Source organism: Sturnira hondurensis, unplaced genomic scaffold (genome assembly GCF_014824575.4).
Source record: "Sturnira hondurensis isolate 20B ecotype Veracruz unplaced genomic scaffold, ASM1482457v3 Scaffold0006413, whole genome shotgun sequence".
NCBI classification, from domain to species: Eukaryota; Metazoa; Chordata; class Mammalia; order Chiroptera; family Phyllostomidae; genus Sturnira; species Sturnira hondurensis.
This window is the reverse complement of record NW_028079044.1, coordinates 53,748,915-53,766,591: the sequence shown is the minus strand read 5'-3', so window position 1 is coordinate 53,766,591 and position 17,677 is coordinate 53,748,915. Positions and strand designations below refer to the sequence as shown.

General features: G+C 60.4%; 3 protein-coding genes across 3 annotated transcripts; all 3 read left to right on the top strand.

Moving 5' to 3' along the window:
• The first annotated feature begins 108 nt into the window (after positions 1-108).
• On the top strand, positions 109-4,415 carry VPS28 (VPS28 subunit of ESCRT-I). Its single transcript, XM_037048982.1, has 10 exons — positions 109-204; positions 1,728-1,794; positions 2,262-2,290; positions 2,385-2,422; positions 2,572-2,661; positions 3,204-3,309; positions 3,392-3,493; positions 3,861-3,914; positions 3,982-4,073; positions 4,148-4,415. Exons 2-10 carry the CDS (start codon positions 1,758-1,760, stop codon positions 4,263-4,265), a joined length of 666 nt encoding a protein of 221 aa, XP_036904877.1. The 5' UTR covers positions 109-204; positions 1,728-1,757; the 3' UTR covers positions 4,266-4,415.
• A 7,501-nt stretch (positions 4,416-11,916) lies between these two features.
• Positions 11,917-13,839, top strand: LOC118988864 (zinc transporter ZIP4-like). Its single transcript, XM_037048976.1, has 4 exons — positions 11,917-12,152; positions 12,562-12,828; positions 13,334-13,529; positions 13,617-13,839. The coding sequence occupies exons 1-4, from the start codon at positions 11,961-11,963 to the stop codon at positions 13,769-13,771; spliced, it is 810 nt and encodes a 269-aa protein (XP_036904871.1). The 5' UTR covers positions 11,917-11,960; the 3' UTR covers positions 13,772-13,839.
• Positions 13,840-14,059: 220 nt separating this feature from the next.
• Positions 14,060-16,187, top strand: SLC39A4 (solute carrier family 39 member 4). The gene is made up of 7 exons (XM_037048987.1): positions 14,060-14,487; positions 14,658-14,804; positions 14,881-15,006; positions 15,202-15,256; positions 15,352-15,504; positions 15,610-15,797; positions 15,892-16,187. Exons 1-7 carry the CDS (start codon positions 14,437-14,439, stop codon positions 16,018-16,020), a joined length of 849 nt encoding a protein of 282 aa, XP_036904882.1. The 5' UTR covers positions 14,060-14,436; the 3' UTR covers positions 16,021-16,187.
• The last annotated feature ends 1,490 nt before the right edge of the window (positions 16,188-17,677 follow it).

Sequence of the window (17,677 nt, the reverse complement as noted above, 5' to 3'; positions counted from 1 at the left end):
CGGGATGCTCACTCGTTGAGCGCCTGCTCCCCCGGCCGCTGCGTCGGGGGCGGAGTTGGCCTGGTCTCGCGCAGGCGCAGTCGTGAGGGTTGAGTGCCGATGGTAGGGAGCGGTGCGCAGGCGCAGGCGTGAAGGATCGCCGAGCGGTCGATCAGCATCGACCCCGCCCCGGCGCCATCTCTCTGACCGGCTCATCCTGCCCAGGTACAGTGAACTGGGAGGCGGGCGGGTAAGGGTCGGCTGACCTGGTGGGGACAGGTAACTTGGGCCTCCTCCCGCGAGCGCCGCCACCCCGTGAAGGATACCCTTCCTCGCGCTCTGACCCCTTATCTGGAGGTGTCCTCTCCCGGTGCCCGGGTTTGGCGTCTCTGAGCCCGGCAGTCGTAGGTAGCAGCCCCGGGGTACGTTGCCACGGCCCCCGCCTGAGCCGCCCCACTCCGACCGGGCCCGGGCCCCGAGTGTGTCCCCGCTCTGGGCGCCTCGTTGCTGGCCTGAACCCGGTGGACTCGTTGCTGGCCTAGACCCGATGTCACCTACATCACGGGCATTCCCTGGAAACTCGCTTTTCTGGCTCAAGTCGGGTTTGGGAGGTTCAGCCGCGTACTCGCTTGTGGCCAGGGGGCATCGGTTTGCGTGGCTGAAGGGAATGCGGTTGTCACCCCTCCCTGGGCCTCCGGGAAGGTCGCTCCATAGTCTCCGTGCCCTCACCCAGTGGGCTTTCGTCACTGCACCTGCCTTCTCAGTCCTGGCCCTTGCTTCTCTGGGACGTGCTGCTCGGCTTGGACGACGCTGCGCTCTCCCATCCCTCACCCTACCTGCTCTCTGCCCAGCCCCTGCAGCTGGGTGGCCCAGGGCTCCTTTTTCTCTTTATTTACCCCTAACTGTCCTCTGTGGGACAACACCAGCTCAACACTGGTCTCTCCCTGCCTCAGCACTGGTCTTGGGCATCTAATGAAGCTTCAAGTCTAACACATCTGAACCAGGGTGCCCTTACTGCCCACCTGCCTGCCTGCAAACCTGCTCCTCTTTCCACTTCCTCTGCCTCAGCTCACCTTACTGTCATTGTGCCATTAGGCTAAAACCAAGGGTGTCATACTTGGCTCCTTTACACCCCTTTCCAAACCCTTCGGAGGGACTGGTCCACCTCCAGAACATTTCTGGAACTAGCCCCAGCTACTGCATCTGCTTCCTGACTGGCCAGGACCCTCCCAGGGGCCTCCTGCCTCCCCTCCTTCTCCTGCCCACTGTCTACCCAGAGCCCCCAGAGCTTGTCTTGGACCCTCCAGGGGCTCCCACTGAGTCAGCACAAAACTCACACCCAGACCCCTGACCTGTGAGTGCTGTGCATGGTGGCCCTGCCTCCTCTCTGTTCCACTGTCCCCTGGGATGCTCTTCACTCAGAACGCTCTCCCGCCCCTGCTTGTCTGCTCTCCCACATCAGCCCCTATACAAAGACCTCCTGTCACCTGTGCTGTTTCTTCTGCCCAAACACTCCTCTGGGTCCTCAGGTTGTCCATCTTCCCCAGGTCAAGGGGCTCTGAGCAGCCTGGCCTTCCCCACACCATGACTGCTCCCCTGAGATGCTTCCCCCTGACAGTGTCCAGGGCAAGGCTGGCAGCCCCGTACAGCATTCCCTGTCCTGTTTCTCATCTGTTCTGCTGAGGGCGAGGAAGGTCTTGGTGAAGAGTCAGGGCCCCCTCTGAGTTGGTGCTGGTTCTGTTCCGTAGGTGTCTGCAGCGGCCACCTGAACTTACAGGATGTTTCACGGGATCCCAGCCACCCCAGGTGTGGGAGGTGAGTGTGGCCCAATCTGTGCCCAGGAACAGTACATGCCCAGGCTTGAAAGCACCTGCTGTGGAGGCTGATGGGAGCTGTGGTCAAGGGTTGTAGAGGGGGTGTCTATGTATCCTCCCCAATAACAGCCTCAGGGGCCAGTGCTTTTTATCACTGGGGCCCAGAGACACCCTCCAGGCAGGGCTAGCTGGGCACAGAGATGACAGCTTTAATGTGGCTGGGACCTTAGGAGGTTCTGGGCATCCCAGAGTCACCTGGCCAGGGGAGAGATCATGGCGCACGTGACAAACATTCGTGCCCCATCATGTCATTGTGAGCAGGGCGTGGTCAGCCTGCTGTAGGGCAGGGGGGCCGAAGAGCAGTGGTGGAATGGGGGGCCTTGGCAGTCTCTGTGACAGCCCAGGGGTGGTGTTGAGGGGCTGGGGTGGATGGACGGGCTTGCCAGCTCCCTGCCTGCTCTGTTGCAGCCCCTGGAAACAAGCCGGAACTGTACGAGGTGAGTGGCTGGCACCTGCCTGGAGGGCGCTCACCAACAGCACACACTCAGGTGAGTGGCCACCCTGTGCCCACACTGCCCCTCTCTCTGACAGGAAGTGAAGCTGTACAAGAACGCACGGGAGCGGGAAAAGTGAGTCCGGTGCCCAGGCTGCTGCCCCAGGCCCACACTGAGGGTCTGGGGGACGTGGGGTCAGGCTGGGCCAAATGCAGGGTTATGCCGCAGCTGTGCCCTGGGTTCTGGGGGCCTTGGTGGCCACCTGATGGACACACCCTCCTCAGGTACGACAACATGGCAGAGCTGTTTGCAGTTGTGAAGACCATGCAGGCCCTAGAGAAGGCGTACATCAAAGACTGCGTCACCCCCAATGAGTGAGAGTCACTTCCGGGCCCACCGATGGCCGCCTGGCTCCGGCAGCTGGCTCCCACCCTCCAGGGTCTGGGTGCTCAGCAAGAGCAAGAGGGGGTCTGGTGGGGCTCTGCCACCCAGTCAGGCTGGGCAGCCACCCCTGAGTGCTGGCCTCCTGGGCCCCTGCACGGCCAGGAAGTCCTGGCTTTTCTGCAGTGTCCACAGGGACAGGTGCATCTACTACCCTGGCCGCCAGCCTGCTCCCCTGGGTGCAGGTGTCCTTGTCAGTTCAAAGGCCTCAGAAGATGAGGGGAGAATTGGGAGGGAGGGCTGTGACATGCTGCCCACCAGCCCTAGCGCGGCAGGGTCGTGGAGTCTTTGTTCAGAGGACCAGCACTGCCCAGGAGGGCAGGCAGAGGGTGCTGCTGGGCCTCTGCCTGGCACTGGGCTTGGGGCCAAACTGCCCTGTGCAGGCCCAGCAGCACCCTGGGGCAGTCGTCCAGAGCTCTTTTCTTGTGGGGACCCAAGTGAGCCGAGCTGAGTCCCAGGCTGCCCCTCTCCCTAGGTACACTGCAGCCTGCTCCCGCCTCCTGGTTCAGTACAAAGCTGCCTTCCGTCAGGTCCAGGGCTCCGAGATCAGCTCCATCGACGAATTCTGCCGCAAGTTCCGTGTGCGTGCCCTGAGGGGTGGGAGGGAAGCCGTGTGGACGCTGCTGAGAGGGGCCCAGCCAACACCCCTGTGCCCACTCTCAGCTGGACTGTCCGCTGGCCATGGAGAGGATCAAGGAGGACAGGCCCATCACCATCAAGGATGACAAGGGCAACCTCAACCGCTGCATCGCCGACGTGGTCTCGGTGAGCTTGCTGTGGTCTCAGAGACGAGGGTCCTGGGGCTTCCCAGCTGCACGGCACTGACCTTCTGCCTGCGCAGCAGGGGGCCTGGAGCACCAAGTGAGAGGGGTGGGCAGGGCCCTCCTCTGGGCAGGGTCCAGGAAGCCCCTGAGTCTCCCCGCCAGCCTGAGACCCCCGTGGGACAGCCCAGGGCCGTGGAACAGAACTGCTAGAGGGGTCAAGGGACCAGGAGGTGGAAGCTAAGAAGGGAAAGGCCAGGTTCCCATGGCCAGACGGGGGCTGGGCAGGAGCCTGAGCAGCCCATGCGCAGGGCCTCCCACCCTTGGCCCTGGGGCAGGACAGTCTTCCTCACGCACACACCTGCCCCCAGCTCTTCATCACAGTGATGGACAAGCTGCGCCTGGAGATCCGCGCCATGGACGAGGTGCGTGGAGCTCCCGGGCCTGGTGGTGAGGGCGGGGGGAGGGGGCCTCATTTCGCTGGCCTTGCAGATCCAGCCTGACCTTCGGGAGCTGATGGAGACGATGCACCGCATGAGCCACCTGCCGCCCGACTTTGAGGGCCGCCAGACGGTCAGCCAGTGGTAAGTCTCGGACCCTCCCTAGGGGCCCTGGGGCCCCTCCGAGCAGCCCCCAGCCCTGCGCTCCCACCCCACAGGCTGCAGACCCTGAGTGGCATGTCGGCGTCCGACGAGCTGGACGACTCCCAAGTGCGCCAGATGCTGTTCGACCTGGAGTCGGCCTACAACGCCTTCAACCGCTTCCTGCACGCCTGAGCCCAGGGCCCGCGCTCTGCAGGGCAGGGGCCTCTCGGCCTTCCAGGATGGCCTGCGTCCCTTGGACCCCTGGACTTTCCACAGCAGCCTTTGTCCACGGCTTTCGACCCCAGAGTCCCCTCCCCATAATAAACACGTTTTCTGACCTTCCTGCTGCTGTGGTCATCCTGCCCCCAGGGCCTGCTTTGCATCTTTGTTGGGACCCTGCTGCCCTGGAGCCCTGGGGGTACTGCCTGGATGAGCGAGGGGGCAGTCGGACCTGCACCTGGTCCAGGCAGCCCAGGCAGACAGCGACGAAACACGTGGCCAGCACTCTGGGGTCCAGGGTGTGTTTCACCTTGAGCACCTGTGGCGTTGAATGAGAGACAAGCCAGAATTTAATCATAGTATTTTCTCCTTAACGGTGTTTCTTTGTATCTGTGGCAGCCAGAGGCCGTGAAAGGAGGGACCTCACTGGTGTTTTACAAAGCAAAGAGCAGAGACAGGGTGATTGGGGGGGCGCTCAGAGCCAGCGGGGGCGGGGGCCGGGTAGGGTTGTTGGGGATGACGGGGTGGGCTGTGCTGAGTGGTGTGCCCCTGCTTGCTGCTGGGAGAGCCCAGTCCAAGGCGGCACCATGGCGTGGGGTCAGCAGCAGTGCAGGGAGTCCTGTGGAGGCGTAGACGCCTGCAGGGCACAGCGCTATTGGGGGGGCGGGGGGGCGGTGGCCAGAGCCCAGTTTGCACAGGGAGGGCCGGACCTGTGTCTGATGGGGTAGGTGTTTGATGTGCTGCGGGACACCAGAGGCTGACATAGTGATCGGAGTGGACAGCGGGCTTGTCCCCCAACAGACCATCTCACGGTCCATTTTAAACTGGCCCTTTCTTATGAGGAGAAGGAAAGTGCAGATAAGGGGACTGTCATTCAGGGACCAAGTTAATCAGATAACAGCTGCAACATTCTTCTGTCCTGGGTTGTTGGGAACCTCTCTGCCTGGTTTAAGGAGTTGTAGCTGTGACCTCTGGAATGTGAGCCACTTAGAAGACAAAGCTTGTCTCTGGCAGTAAGTGCTGCTTCTGCTTCGTCCACTGCCCCCAAAGCATGGCCGGTGGTCCATGACTGGTAAGATTCCTCACAGAGAGGGGCAACCTCAGCCAGACACGATCACTTGGGAGGCCCTCATGGAAGGACTTAGGGGGCTGCAACAAAGAGGGAGCGATGGACCCTCACCCCCCAGCTATTCTGACACAGCCTGAGTCCCCCATGTCCTCTGGGAGAAGTGCTTCCTGGCTCTAATCCACTTAAGCCCGAAAACCCATGATGCAGAAGGCCGCGCAGCCCTGTGCTGCAAAGGGCGGGTTCCCCTGGTGATCAGGCCTGAGAAAGGGTATGTAAAAATCCTGTGAAACCTGACTGGTTTAGAATGCTCTCATTTATTTATTTTTATAGGGTTATTTATTTATTTAATTTTTTCCAAGTATAGTTTCTGTCTGTTACTCCCATCCCATCCCACCCCCCTAGAATGCTCTCATTTAAATGATAAGGGTCCAAGCAAGAAGTTTGTTCCTCAAAGTTTTATGGCTCTTTAGCTATCTGACCCTGACTGAGAATAAGCCCTCACAGTTCTTTGGATGCTATCTATTGTTTGATCTTTACCTGTGTTCTTGTGCAAACCCAATAAAAGTCCCTTGAGGAAGGGGCTCTTGGCCTTCCCCCTTTGAGGGATCGCCACCCTCAAAGATCAGGTCTAAGTAGTTTCACTTTGATCTGCTTCCTCCCTAAGCAGATCAGGTCTTGGTAGTTTCACTTTCATCCGTGGTGGACAGGGGGACCTTGCAGGCAAAGTTGCCCCCACACTGGGCAGTCATCTTTATCTGTGTCCTGGGCAGTGGGCATCTCCCTCTGGAGCCCAGTGGCTCCAATTCCACCTTGAACTGCTTGCAGTCCTCCTGAGGCACAAAGGTGGGGTTGCTTGTGGTCTTCTGCAGTCGGGATGGGTTGTACCTTCAGTTCCCCAAACATCAGCTTTTTGCATGCATTGATTATCAAGCTTATTAGTGATTACCTAAACAATAATTTTCCAGCTTTGGAGTTGCCCATCATTCCTCACTGTTAGTTTAAACCATCTCATTTTTATGAGGTCACTTTCACATGGGAACACTCATTTTGCGGCTGAGCACATATTAAACCATCCGGTAGGGCACTTAGAGATACATTTCATTACAGATCCACATAAGGGGGCATGTTGTAGGCAGCAACAAGCTATTATAAAGCACAAAACGGTTCTTAGCACAATTGACCGAAGTTGTGCTTTCTCCAGCTGGAGCTACATTAGTGGCTGTGTGTGTGTGTGCCTTACTCCCCTAGTCCCTGCATTAGTTACTGTTACGGCAACTTTTTCCTGTCCTTCAGAGTTCCCACAGGTCCCCAGTTGTAAGTATCAGAGTAAGTTGTTTTGTTGTTGATACACTGGAACAAACAGAGGCTTCCAGGGGAGTACAAACACCTGTAAGACAAATAGCGGAAGTTGTTCGACCTAAGTTCCTCCTGCGAGACAAAAGTCAGAGATGTTTAGAGCATTTTTGTTAAATATACCTAAATATTTTCATCTCATTTGAAAGGAGCAAGTTCTCTGTAACATGGGGTTAAACAAAAAGTAGTGAATATGGTTTCTTTTAGATGGGATGGGAGGGAAAGAAACATCAATGTGTGTTTGCCTCTTGTGCACCCTCTCCTGGGGACCCAGGTGTCCCCTGACTGGGAATCGAACCAGTGACCCTTTAATTTGCAGGCGGGCATTCAGTGCACTGAGCCACACCAGCCAGGAATTATTCACTCTCTTTTCCTACAACAATTCCAGCGCCCTCATAAATGCACTCAGTTCAGCTTTCTGGGCAGAATTTCCTGGCGGCAAGGCCTTGGCCTCCACTTCTCCAAGAGTCACACCTGCACACCTCCATCCGCATGGGGAGTCCAGGCTGCCTTTCCTATGGGACGGTCCTGTGCATCAGTTCCGCTGGAAGACACTTCACAGTTAGCACAGTCACGTAGCAGTGTAGCTCAGTCAGGCTCTGGGAGAAGAGAGGCAGGATCTAACTTATAGTTTCGTTGTTGTTGTTTTAAAGATTTACTTACCTTTAGAGGGGAAGGGAAGGAGAGAGGGAGAGAAACATCAATGTATGGTTGCCTTTCCTGTGTCCCCTGCTGGGAGTTGGCCCGCAGGGAACCAACCTGCAACCCAGGCATGTGCCCTGACTGGGAATCGAACTGTGATTGTCTGGTTTGCAGGCCTGTGCTCAATCCACTGAGCTACACCAGCCGCGGCTGTTTTGAGGGAGACATTGAAATTGTCCAGAAAGAGGGTTTGGTGCCTGCCCCTTCTCCCAGCAGTGAGACACATGTCTCCCTTCTGTTCCAGCAGGCTCAGCACTTGCTGGGGAACGTAACTAGTATAGGCTGTCCCAAGGAAAACTTTTCAGCGAATATGGGATGGGTTGTGAAATGTCACTGGGCATGTGGGTGGAGACACCTAGGGCAATTCCCTGCCTTTCTCGAATGTACAATGGAAAGGGCTTCAGTAGGGTTGGAAGCCCCAGGGCCAGTGCCGAAGCCAGGACAAAGCCTGAGTGCATTCCTTCGTCTCTTCTGAAGGGGTATACTCTGGTCCCTTCAGAGGTTTTCCGGTTTAACAGATCCGACATAGAAACAGAGCATGTGCCTAATAATACCCAGCAGGCTGGCCCGTTGGCCCTACTGCCACTGGAAATATTCACACAGGGCATTGCCCTGCCCCGGTAGGGGCTTGTCCTCCACTGACTTTGGTTCCTTGGTGGGTTCCAGACAATGAGACCAGTTTGGGCTCACTTTCCAGGTTCCCTCAGCCGAGTAAGGAGGAAGACCACCCCCACTCCGGGGCTGGAGGGGACGTGGGAACCCTGGCCATGCTCACAGCAGCCATGATATCCAGACCTCACTGGGCCCCTCCTCCCGGCTTCTGTTGCCCTTCACAGGCAAACTCCCGTTTCTCTGGACCATCCCCGTTTCCTTCCAATCCTGCATCATGACTATGTCAACTCGGGCACGTTTCTAGGAAAGGCACTTTGTGCCACTTCTCCGATCTTTGACGGGACAACTCAAGTTGCAACAGAGGCGGTGAAGGCCCATTCGGAGGCAGCACTCTCCTGAGTCTAAATGATGCAAAACACGAGCCAGAGGGAATTACCGTCAAAACCACTCTCTTTTAACCCTGGCTGGTGTAGCTCAGTGGATTGAGCGCGAGCCTGTGAACCAGAGGATTGCGGTTCGATTCCCAGTCAGGGCACATGCCTGGGTTGCAGGCCAGTTCCCTGCAGGCCAACTCCCAGCAGGGGACACAGGAAAGGCAACCATACATTGATGTTTCTCTCCTTCCCTTCCCCTCTAAAGGTAAATAAATAAATAAAAACCACTTTCTTTTTGGTCAGCACAGGTCGACCAACGAGCCAGAACATGCCCCAAAGGGCTGTTTCCCTGAGCGGAGGCCTCCCCCAACCCCCATCCCACCAGAGTTCTATAAACGGGAAAACACCTTAATTACTGACTCTTGACCAGGATTGTAAACTGAACTGAAAAGCACAATGACTCAGCCAAATGCGAAGGCGACAGGAAGTGCCCAGCGTTGGAGAGTCCCCAGGTGAGATGGCTCAGCAGCCTCTAGGGAGTCTCCAGACCTTCACCCCAAGTCCAGGCGGCCGATGGGGCTCCCCACAAAATACCCAGACTTCCAAAGAGGGTCCCAAATTGGTCTCCATGTGGAGTCACCAGTACATGAAACCGGAAAAGTTGACGTTCCTGCTGCCTGTCACCTACCAGACTCAACGAGCAGAGACGGGGGGTCGAATCTCTATGGGCACTTCACTCGGACGGCCAGCGATCTGAGAAAATGGTGGGTTTGTCCCCTAACAGACCGTCTCAAAGTCCATTTTAAACCAGCCCTTTTTATAAGAAGAAGAAAAGTGTAGGTAAGGGGTTTGGATGTGAAGGAAAAATTTAACCAGATAAAAGCTGAAGCATCTTTCTCCTTCCTCCTGGCACCTCTCCCTGGAGCACAATGGCCCAGGCACCACCTGGAACTGCTTGCAGTCCTCCTGAGGCACAGAGGTGGAACTGCGCGTGGTCTCCTGGAGTCAGGGCGGGTCGCGCCTCCAGTTCCACGAACCATAGCTTTTACACACATTGATTGCTAAGCTTATTAGCTACTATTTTTTAAATATTTTTTTAATTTATTTTTAGAGAGAGAAGAAGGGGAGAGGGAAACATCACTGTGTGGTTGCCTCTCCCACACCCCCTACTGGGGACCTGGCCCACAACCCAGGCGTGTGCCCTGACTGGGAATTGAACCGGTGACCCTTTGGTTCACAGGCCAGCGCTGAATCCACTGAGCTGTACCAGCCGGGGCAGCTTATCAGCTATTACAGAAAACTAAAAGTTTTCCAACATCAAGACCACTTAAAAAACTTTTTTAGATTAATCCTCACCCGAGGACATTTTTAACTGCTTTTAGAGAGAGGAAGGGAGAGAGATTAATACGATGTGAGAGAGCAGCAACGACTGATTGCCTCCTGTACAAACCCCGACCAGGAATCAAACCCACAACCTTTCCATTTTGGATAACTGCTCCGACTGAGCCACACCGGCCAGGGCTGGGCAAATCTCGTTTTGTATGTGGGAAGTGACACCTGACACCAGACACAGGACACTGCCCTTAGCCTGACGCCCTGCCCGGGGCGCCACAGGACGCTAGGGACAAAGTCCTTGGGCCGGGTCTCCCTGCCTCCACGGAGCTTCTGCCTCCACGGGGCTGAGTCAGGGGTCTGGGGGGTCATTGAACCGGGTGGGTGGCCCCCTCCAGAAGGCAGAGCTGACCAGAGACCTGCAGTGTGTCCCCTGGCTCCCCGGGGGAGTGCACCTCCCCCAAGTGCCAGCAGGGCAGAGATAAAGCCAGGGTCAAAGGTCTCCAAGGGAGACTGTTGGGAGGGGCAGGGCAGGTTTATTTCACTCAGCATCATTTCCTTTCTTTTAAGGCTGACTCCTATTCCGTGGTGACGCGGCACTCTTCCATTCCTTGGGCGGGGGGGACGCCTGGCTTGTCCAGATTTAGCCTGCTGAGGGCTTGTGTGTGCGTTTGAAAACAGGAGTGATTACAATGAGTTTATTAGATGACAGGGTGATGCTGCAGGGGCTTGGGGACGAAGGAGGGGGCTTGGCACCTCCTGGGAAACCCAGCACCAGGCCCAGGGGCCACTGGTGACGCACTCCACCCCCATCTGCATGAGGTAGAGGAGTCAGGGCAACAGCGGCAGGAATAAGTGGGTGCCAGCAGGAGGAAAGGCTGGAATGAGACCTTGCTTAGAAGCTAATAGGCCCCTGAGCTTGCAGGGGCAGGAGGCAGGTGGCCTGAGGTGCAGCCTGGACCCGGGGCTCCAGCTGGCCTAGTGGGTTCTGGAGCAGAGGGGGATGAGAAAGGTCATTTTGGGCACAACCTCAGAACTGCATGAGCAGATCCCAAACCCAGCTCCCCTCCTTGCTGACCCAGATGTCCAGGGACCATCTGAACCCCTCCAGGCTCTTTCTGTCCCGTCCCCTGCCCCTCTGCTCCTGCCCATAGATGTCACCCTGTGGTGCTGTCCAGCCTCTGAGTTGGGGGGGAGGGGGAGGGGTGAAGTGCTCCAGAGTGCTTCCCTCAGCCCAGACGCTGTCCTTGGCCTGCAGCCCTGCCCCTGGGCGACACAGGGCGCTGGCGACAGACTCCTCCACCTGGGATCCTGGCTGCCGGCAGCTTCTGCCCCACCCCAGCCACACTCCGAAGAGCTCAGGGCCAGGGGTCAGCTGGACAGAGGGACCGCCCAGAGGCTCCCTCCAGAAGGCAAGCCTTCCCCTTCCCCAGGAGCCAGCTCCACTATGGCTGGGGAGAGGAGGCTGAGACCAGGTGGGGAAGGGGTCAGAGGCCTGAGTGGGAGCTGTGGGGAGGAGTGGGGCAGAGAGTCACACCCAAGAGGCCCTCCCCAGGTGCTACAGTGGAGACAACCTAGGTTCCCTGCGAGGAATTTTCCCAGGAGGGTCTGGGGAAGGAGAGTGTGACTCAGCCAAGCAGGTTCCTGGTTCCACAGGCTCCAGCCCACCCCCAACAGGGAGACCACAGCCCGGGGCCCAGAAGGATGGGCCTAGAGGCGCTGGGGTGCATGAGCCCAGGAGGACCCCTGGGAGGGGGTGAAGGGGGTCCCTCAGGGGCAATGTCAGGGGTAGGCCCAACTAGGACTGGGGCGGTATCCATGCAGCCCTTACCGCAGGCCCTTGGGGTCAGACAGGCAAGTAAGTGGATGTGGCCCAGTCCCCACCCCCTCAGGCATAGTTCCTGGCTTGGGAAAGGATCTGTGGCTGGAATGCTCCACTGGCTGCCTCCCTTCCCATGGCCAGGAAATACCTGGGGAAGATCCCAGCCCCAGACAGTTCTCACCCCGAAGGCAGCAGCTCCTCGTTTCAGGAAGGACCTGCCCCTGGAATGGTTAACCTGCGCTCTGCTGACAGCCAATCACAGAGCCCTGCAGGAAACACTTGGGAGAGATCCTGCACCTGGCCCCAGTCTGGCCCGAGTCTGGCCCCAGCTGCCCTCTGTCCCTCTTGTGCCACCCTGCTCTCCAGGATTCCCCTCGGGAGCACCGAGCGTCTGTGGCCTGGGCATGGCGGTCTTGGCCTGGCAGGAGCCGGGGCTGCTGCTGGCCCTGCTGGCGGTGACGGTGACGGCGGCCCAGCCCGCTCACCTGCTGACTTTGCTGTCTTCAGGCCGGGGTGCTCTGGACCGCGTGGCTCTGGGCGGCCTGTTAAATACACTAGCGGCCCGTGTGCACTGCACCTCAGGGCCGTGTGGAAAGGTGAGTGCCCCACCCGACGGGTCTCCCGTAGGGCCCAGCCCTGCCTGCTCCACCCCGAGGGCTGGCAGCAAAAGGCCTGGGCAAACTCCAGGGATCGGGCAGAGGCCGAGTGGCCCAGTGCCATGGCCCTGCCTGCAGCCCCAAGCCCACCCTTCTCCTCCCTGGGGGGGGGGGGTACCGTGATAGGGAAGGGCCACCAGGAAGCCAGGGCCACCTCCCATGTCAACCCCCGGGAAGTGCATCCAGGGAGAAGCCATCCAAAAGGTGGGGCACTGGCTGGGACCCTGTGTGGATGCATCCCTATAATGGAGGGGAGTGCGTGGGCCCTGCTGACAGAGGGGTGTAGCCCTGCAGGAGGGCAGCCGTTCAGGACCAGGGCTGGGCCCTGCTCACCCGTCTGTGCCCACAGTGCCTGTCTGTGGATGACCTCCTGGCCCTGGGCAGGCCCGAGGAGCTGGCCCTGCAGCCCGTGCACATCGCCCGCCTCAGTGCGGCGGCTGCCCTCTACCTCAGCGACCCCGAGGGCACGTGTGAGGATGTCCAGGCTGGCCGCTGGGCCTCCCGCGCTGACCACCTCCTGGCCTTGCTCGAGGGCCCCAAGGCCCTGACCCCAGGCCTGAGCAGACTGCTGCATAGGATTCAGGTCCAGACCACGGGCCAGCCCCCCACGGAGGAGGTGAGGGCCCAAGCAGGCAGACAGGCCAGGGGCGGGTGAAGGGGACTGAGGGGGCGCCTGCTCAGGGGGTTGGCCCTGGCTGTGGTGGGGAGAACAGTCCAACAACCCTTGCTGAGTACCTGGGAGAGTCTGAGGACACGCTCCGGGGTGGGCCTGGTTGGCAGGGGCATTTCGTGTGTGTGGATCCCTGGTCTGGATGGAGACCCCAGGAGCCCTAGAGGTGCGTTAGTGCCCTGACTGGGAGACAGGAGCTGAGAGGCTCCGGGGGCCACAGGGGGTGGCAGCCAGGACCAGGTGAACCGAGGGGTTCAGAGGCCTGTGGCCCCAGGGAGGGGAGGGAAGGGGAGGGGTCTTAGGTGAACAGGAAGGGGTGGTGCTCGGAGGAGGCCACTCTGGGCCAGATCCTGGGGCCACTGGCAACTTGGGGGCACGAGGGGTGGTGGCAGGGCTGCAGGCCAGGAGGACCACACTGGAGGTGAGGCTGAGGCCCAGCCCCCCACCCCAGGCCTGCGTGGACCTGCCTCAGCTGCTGGGTGAGGCGGCCGGGGCTGGCGCTCCCGGCAGCCCTGGCCTCGTGCTGGCTGCCCTGCTGGACCACGTCAGAAATGGGTCCTGCTTCCACGCCCTGCCGACCCCCCAGTACTTTGTGGACTTCGTGTTCCGGCAGCACCACAGTGACTCTCCCAACATCACACTGGACGGTGAGGCCTGGGTAGGCTGCTGAGTGGGGCACAGAGCTGGGGGCGGCCAGGGGCCCACACCAACGCTGGTTCTGCCCTCCCTGCCAGAGCTGGCGGCCTTGATGAAGCACCTGGGGGTGGGCGGAATGGCCGAGCCCCAGGGTGACCACCGTCTCTATCGTCACCACCATCCTCTGGGAAGGAGGGCTGACCTCGCCACCCCCAACAGCAGCTCCAGTGTGTGGGACACGGTGAGCAGCTGAGGTGCCCGCATCCGGAGGAGAGGTGGGGCCTGTGGGCCTGCTGGTCCCTGACGCCTTGTGCTGCCCCCTCCCAGGTGTGCCTGAGTGCCAGGGATGTGATGGCTGTGTATGGGCTGTCTGAGCAGACTGGGGTGGCTCCTGATGCCTGGGCCCAGCTGAGCCCTGCCCTGCTCCAGCAGCAGCTGAGTGGGGCCTGCAGCCTCCAGCCCCATGGCCCGGCCCAGGACCAGCTCAGTCCGGCACAGAGTGAGTGCCCTTCTGCCCGTCTCCCCAGCCAGCCTTCATGGCTGTGCCTAGGGGCGCTGGCCACAGGGTGGGGGGGCTTCCCAGGGAGGAGGTGTGGTGCCAGGCTGGCAGGAAGAGACGGAGAATGTGGGGGCAGCCTGGATGGGGAGGAGGGTGGACCTCTGAGGCCTGGCCGGCACCTGATTGCCTGCAGCGCTGCTGAGCTCTCACTCTTGCCTGGGCGCCCTCCCTGGCCTTCCCTCCGAGGGCCAAGGGGCAGCTCTCAGCTGGGCCTTCCTCGCCCTGTCCCTGCTCCAGAGTACCTGTACGGCTCGCTGGCCACACTGCTCATCGGCCTCTGCTCAGTCTTCGGCCTCCTGCTTCTAGTCTGCTCAGGCTGCAGCGAGGCTGCCCACTACGTCATCCAGACCTTCCTGGGCATGGCCGTGGGCGCTCTCACTGGGGACGCCTTCCTGCACTTGACACCTAAGGTTGGCCCCAGCCTGCCAGGGCCCTCTCTCCCCCACACCAGCGACTCCCCTGCCTGGTTCTCCTTCCAGGCCCACCCTCCTGAGACCCTTCCCCAAACTCCAACCCCTATTTTTCATCTGCGGGTGGGATGCCCTGAGGCAGCCAGCCCAGAGCCCCCTCCTCCACCCAGGTTCTGGGGCTGCACCAGCATGGCTGGCGCGAAGAGGACAGCCCCAGCTCACAGCCCATCTGGCGCCTCCTGGTGGCAGTAGGGGGCCTCTACACCTTCTTTTTGTTCGAAAAACTCTTCGACCTCTTGCTGCCTGTGGACCCAGAGGTCAGACTTGTGGGGACTGGGCAGGGTAGGTGGATGAGGAGGAGGTGTAGCAGGCCCTGAGCTGTTGTCCTGGTAGGACCAGAAGGACGAACCTTGCAGCCACACTGGTCACAGTGGCCACAGCCATGGCGTATCACTGCAGCTGGCGCCCAGAGAGCTCCGGCAGCCCAAGCAGCCCCACGAGGACTCCCGAGCAGACCTGGTGAGCCTCCCTGCCCAGGTGTCCCCACCTCACACAGCCCCCTCCATGAGGGATCTTCTACTACTTACACCCCAGCCCCCCCACCCCACCCCCAGGGCACTTGCCCCTAGCCTCTGGGGCTGGTCTGGGGCACCAGCCCTGCCATGCCTGTTCAGAGGCTCATCCAAGTGGACCACACCCCTACCTCCACACCAGGTGGCAGAGGAGAGCCCTGAGCTGCTAAACCCCAGCCCCCGGAGACTGAACCCAGGTAAGCCCTGGGGAGGCCCCAGAGGGTTGCCTGCGGTTTTGTGGTTTTGTGGTGGCCGACGCCAGCCCCTGCCCCCCCCCCCCCCGCGCCCGCAGAGCTGAGGCTGCTGCCCTACATGATCACACTGGGTGACGGCCTGCACAACTTCGCGGACGGGCTGGCCTTGGGCGCTGCCTTCGCCTCCTCCTGGAAGACTGGGCTGGCCACCTCGCTGGCGGTGTTCTGCCACGAGGTGCCGCACGAGCTGGGTGAGCCAGGAGTGGCCGAGCCTGCGGTGGAGGGCGTGGTGGCCAGGGCGGGGCGGGGCCTGTCCAGACGCGGGCTCTCTGCTTGACCCGCACCTGCCGCCCCAGGGGACTTTGCTGCCTTGCTGCACGCCGGCCTGTCGGCGCCCCGGGCGCTGCTGCTGAATTTGGCCTCCGCGCTCACCGCCTTCGCTGGCCTCTACGTCGCGCTCGCGGTGGGCATCAGCGAGGAGAGGGAGTCCTGGATCCTGGCGGTAGCCATCGGCTTGTTCCTCTACGTGGCGCTCTGCGACATGGTTAGGGCGAGGAGGGCGAGGAGGGCGTGGAGGGGAGTGTCCAGGCGGGGAGCTGAGCGCCGGGCTGACCGCTGACGTGACGCCACCTCCTCAGCTCCCGGCCATGCTGCGCGTGAGGGACCGGCGGCCCTGGCTCCTCTTCCTGCTGCACAACGTGGGCCTGCTGGGCGGCTGGGCGGTCCTGCTGTGTCTGTCTCTCTATGAGGACAGCTTCATCCTCTGATGCCCCCGCTCCGCTCCTGGGACCCTGAGCCTGGCTCCTGCCCTGCGCCGTCTCAGCACCTCGGACCGGAACCCACAGGCGGGTACCCGGAGTGCCCCAGGCCTTTTGAGAGTCTCCCTCCCCGATGCCCCAGCAACTCCGATTCAATAAAGGCATTCCTGCCCTTGTTGCCCCGCCTGCTGTTCCTGCTGGGAGGGAAGGCTCTCCACCAAGAAATGCTGGTGAGCGAGGCGGCGCCTGGGGCCCTCATGCGGAGCCAACATAGCTGTGCACCCCAGCCTCAGACCTTCCTCCACCGATGGAGGAAGAGGGTCCAACAGGCGGGCCCACCTTGGCCGCCCCCCCTCCCTGCCCCCCGTGCCAGCTCCTCTGCCTAGGCTGGAGCCACGCCCTACCTGCTGCTGCCCTTCCCTGGCGTGCTCCTGCAGGGTTTCCAGCTCTGTGCAGGGACCACCCTCATCACACAGCAGTGCTCGTTCAGGTGTCAGGGCTCCTGCCAGGTGCCAGGTGCTCTTCCATTCTGAGGGTCCTGTGGCCGTGGACTTACTCAACTATCACCAGTGCCTGACTGTCCATGTGGCCAAGATGCTGAGAATTAGTGTTCCACCTGTGCTGCCTCTGCCAGCACCCCCTCCCAGGCCTGGCTTCCGGACCTGTGACTTGCGAAGGGACCAGCAGGAGCTCAGGAGTCACACGCTTGCCTGGGCATCCAAGTGGCCCCTTTGTGCTCTGCTCCATGGCCCAGACTCAGAGCCGTGTTGCGGACCGGAGCCAGCAGCTCGACTTGCACGCAACGGACACGTCTTTACGTGCCATTTTCTCAAGTGTCACAACACTCGCTTGCTTTATTACTTACTTCTAGAGAGGGGGGAAAAGGAAGAAAGACAGGAAGAGAAACATTGACGAGTGAGAGAAACATAAATTTGTTGCCTCTCCAGGGCCCTCAACTGGGTGCCTGGCCTGAAACCCAGGCCTGTGCCGCCACTGGAAACTGAACTGGCAACCTTTCATTTTGTAAGCCAGTGCTCAATCCACTGAGCCACAACAGCCAGGGCTGCTTGTTTTATTTCTTATGATTCTGTCTCTAAAGCCCAGGCCTGTCCGGGTGTATCTCGGGTGAGTCCCCACCGAGGGAGAAGTCTCAGCTGAGTGAAGTCCCGGTTCCGGGATCCTGGGAGTGGGCAGCTGTGCCAGGCCTGGGGCCAGCAAGATCAGGAGACAATCGCTGCGCTAGGGAGAGGGGTTCGCAGCACGGTGTGGGCGTGTAGACTGGCAAACACGTGTCCCCAGGTGCCAAGGACTGCGCGCCCTCGCGCCCTCAGCGCCCAGGCCGCAATGGTGACGGTGATGGGGTCGCTCCGAGGCGGGAACGCGGAGCAGAGGCGGGACGCGGGATGCATCCGGAAAGCTTCCCCAGCCCAGGGCTGATCGGGGCTCCTCCACACCGGGGCACCTGCCGGGGTGTGACTGCCTTCCAGGCTCTACGAGTCCGAAGCTCGCCTAGCTCACCCCGGGACCAAGCTTCTGGCCTGGCATCTCGCACCAGGCCTTGGAAAAGGGGACTCGCCGCCTCTTCTTGCGGGAAGAGCCTGCACGCTAACCCCACTCTGGGTCAGGCAGGGGACCCAGCCAGCCCTGAGTTTGTTTCCAGGCTGTC

Coding starts and splice junctions, on each gene's coding strand:
- VPS28 (XM_037048982.1), top strand. CDS start 1,758: ATGTTTCACGGGATCCCAGCCACCCCAGGTGTGGGAG. Junction 2,291..2,384: donor ACAAGCCGGAACTGTACGAG/GTGAGTGGCTGG, acceptor TCTCTCTGACAG/GAAGTGAAGCTGTACAAGAA. Junction 2,662..3,203: donor GACTGCGTCACCCCCAATGA/GTGAGAGTCACT, acceptor CCCTCTCCCTAG/GTACACTGCAGCCTGCTCCC.
- LOC118988864 (XM_037048976.1), top strand. CDS start 11,961: ATGGCGGTCTTGGCCTGGCAGGAGCCGGGGCTGCTGCTGGCCCTGCTG. Junction 12,153..12,561: donor CCTCAGGGCCGTGTGGAAAG/GTGAGTGCCCCA, acceptor CTGTGCCCACAG/TGCCTGTCTGTGGATGACCT. Junction 12,829..13,333: donor GCCAGCCCCCCACGGAGGAG/GTGAGGGCCCAA, acceptor CCCCCACCCCAG/GCCTGCGTGGACCTGCCTCA.
- SLC39A4 (XM_037048987.1), top strand. CDS start 14,437: ATGGCCGTGGGCGCTCTCACTGGGGACGCCTTCCTGCACTTGACACCT. Junction 15,007..15,201: donor AGGACTCCCGAGCAGACCTG/GTGAGCCTCCCT, acceptor CCTCCACACCAG/GTGGCAGAGGAGAGCCCTGA. Junction 15,505..15,609: donor CGAGGTGCCGCACGAGCTGG/GTGAGCCAGGAG, acceptor CTGCCGCCCCAG/GGGACTTTGCTGCCTTGCTG.